This window comes from Sinocyclocheilus grahami, unplaced genomic scaffold, assembly GCF_001515645.1.
Source record: "Sinocyclocheilus grahami isolate Dianchi unplaced genomic scaffold, SAMN03320097.WGS_v1.1 scaffold76.1, whole genome shotgun sequence".
In the NCBI taxonomy this organism is placed as follows: Eukaryota; Metazoa; Chordata; class Actinopteri; order Cypriniformes; family Cyprinidae; genus Sinocyclocheilus; species Sinocyclocheilus grahami.
This window is the reverse complement of record NW_015505255.1, coordinates 1276792-1279369: the sequence shown is the minus strand read 5'-3', so window position 1 is coordinate 1279369 and position 2578 is coordinate 1276792. Positions and strand designations below refer to the sequence as shown.

The following is a 2578-nucleotide window of genomic DNA, read 5'->3' as shown; positions in this document are numbered from 1 at the left end:
GGAGGCTACTGAGCTGTAAAATGCGCTCATCCTGGGAGTTGCCTATTGAGCTACATAACCTAGAGGTAGGACAACTGGTGCATTTATTTTGAACAGGTTTTACTTGATTTTGTGTTGAATTGTTCTCTCATTTTTATATCATCATAATGTTAGTATTGTTAAGCAGGAACTCAGTCAGATGCTGTATTTTGTATTGTGTGTGTGTGTGTGTGTGTGTGTGTGTGTGTGCATAATAAATAACGTTTAAATATAACACTTCTTAAAGTTTTCGGATTCTGACAGCTGACTGTCTTTTACCACCAACAGGACAATAATTACAAAAGTACCACAAAAAATTGGAACTCGAAGGTGATTCCCCAGAATGAAACTCTGCCAGTGTCTTCACCGAATGCAAAAGTAAAGGCGCCTCTGCCAGTAGCAACAAGACATTGTCCTCAGATTGGATGTTGTAGGGGTTAGTGAGCTCTCATTTGATATTATTTTTTATACACTTTATCACTTTATTACTATAAATTGTCTCATAATTATGTTTTTCCCTGCTCATGTCTTTTATAGATACTGGCAAAAGTTCAGTCCAATCCAATAACTCCTGCAGTGATCATGGTTTCGCTCAGATTAATGGACATCCCGGAGTTCCCTGGAGATGGACCCCTACATCTTTAAGGTCCCCATGTGTTTCCCCCACAATGATATTTCAGAGTAACCCACAAAACAACGCTGGCAATCAGGGTGAGAAATTAGTTCTGTCTCCAAAATGTCCTAACAGTATAAGTTTTTGAATCCCTCTAAATTTCTCCATTCCTGTCCTGCACATTTCCAACATATGAGTTTGGACCGAGAACATAAACATGCACTCTAAAAAATGCTGGGTTAAATACAACCCAGTGCTGGGTAAAATAGGGACAAACCCAGCAATTGGTTTGTTTTGACCCAGCGATTGGGTTAAATGTTTAACTGTGTTTTTTAATGTTTCTTTGTGTTGGGTCTTTACATGTGCGCAGTAAGCAGTTCTGTGGGACTGTGCTCACTCGCTTCCTGAATGACTGCCCCACTCATTCCTTATCTGTGTCCAGTGTGTTTCCTCCCCAGAGGGTTTTTGTTTTTCTCAGAATTAGTCTTGTTTTGTTCATTTAAATGCTAGTAGTATAGAAGGTTCTGTCCCAGTGAAGTAACTGGCTACAGGGCAAGGCAATTTTTTCAAAAAATACACTATGATTTAAATGTTTGGGGTCGGTAAGAGTTTTTAATGTTTTGCTTACCAAGGTGGCATTTACTTGATTAAAAAAAAAATTCAAGTTTCTTTGATGAATTTGAAATATAATTTTTTTGTAACATTTTAAATGTATTTACTGTCAATTTTGATTAATTTAATTCATCCTTGATGAATATAAAACCCCAAACGTTTGTATATATTTAATATATATTTTACTTATCAGCAAAGTATGTGCATTATTTCTAAATTTGCAGAATTTATTATTTATTTAATCATGCATGTATTATAATGACCTATTAATTATAATTGTAATCACTTTGTTTTGTATCTGAAGATCATTAACAGCTGTAAAACGTCTCAACCTAGGTTGATCTGAATTGCTCTGGTCACCCATATAATAACAGAACAATATAAAAATGATGTATAAATAGTATCTTTGTGTTAGTTCCTAACTCTATGGTTAAACCATCATCATATACTCTAATCCTTCCTCTTTCTCTAGTAAAATATCAACTGTCTGCGGGAAGGAGCTGTTGCCAACTTCTGCAAGAAAGACGGGAGGCCATTGTTCGCTGCATGACTGAGGGGCGACTCAACAACGTACTTGACGTGTTGCGGGCCAGACAGGCTGTGACCCGCGAGACGTATGAGATCATCACTACGGCCCTGACCTTGACCGCACGCACGCGCTGTTTGCTTGATATCTGTGCCTGCCTTGGTGAAAATGTTGCTATCTTGGTGGCCACGACTTTAGGTTTAGTATCCACTGAAAATGCTCAGACCACCCATAGATGGCAGGCTGGTTAAATTATACCAGCATGCTGCTACTGTTATGCAAAGGCAAAATGCCATAACTGCACGTTAAACAATTGATATCAGATTGATATAAGATTTGTATGGCACTGTAATGTGTCATTAATATGTTGAGATGGCTAGTGTGTTCTTGTTTGGACTGCTGTATAACAGAAGAAGAGAGGTCAGACTCTCTGGAAGGGTATGCTGCAATGCAGTTTTAGTCTTGGATCTAAAAATCTCATCAAATTAACATTATAAAGGGTACTGACGATGTGATTGTTAGCCAGTTCCCAAACTGAAGGGATTAGTCAAATACCTTTGAACATGATGATGTTCAGATTAATGGGCAATTACAGGTTTGATAACATTCCTTTGTTTGTGGAGAGAAAAAAAGACAACAGCATAGAAACAGATTATTTTGAAAAGAACTTTTAGGAAAGATGAGGCTGTTTCTCTTAATCATGCTCACTTAACAGTGTTTGCTGTCAGCTTTCACGCACAGCTTCTGTTAATACTGAAACTGTTGACTGAGAAGTTCACAGCCTATTATATCATATTCATTTGACAGAC

At 37.5% G+C, this 2578-nt stretch overlaps 1 protein-coding gene across 1 annotated transcript; it reads left to right on the top strand.

Moving 5' to 3' along the window:
• Positions 1-2578, top strand: LOC107585956 (uncharacterized). The gene is made up of 4 exons (XM_016273148.1): positions 1-65; positions 307-454; positions 556-729; positions 1716-2578. Exons 1-4 carry the CDS (start codon positions 21-23, stop codon positions 2018-2020), a joined length of 672 nt encoding a protein of 223 aa, XP_016128634.1. The 5' UTR covers positions 1-20; the 3' UTR covers positions 2021-2578.

Bases quoted from the DNA above. Each gene is read 5' to 3' on its own strand.
- LOC107585956 (XM_016273148.1), top strand. From the start codon at position 21: ATGCGCTCATCCTGGGAGTTGCCTATTGAGCTACATAACCTAGAG. The intron at 455-555 runs GTTAGTGAGCTC...TGTCTTTTATAG, and splicing joins TCAGATTGGATGTTGTAGGG to ATACTGGCAAAAGTTCAGTC. The intron at 730-1,715 runs GTGAGAAATTAG...CTCTTTCTCTAG, and splicing joins AAACAACGCTGGCAATCAGG to TAAAATATCAACTGTCTGCG.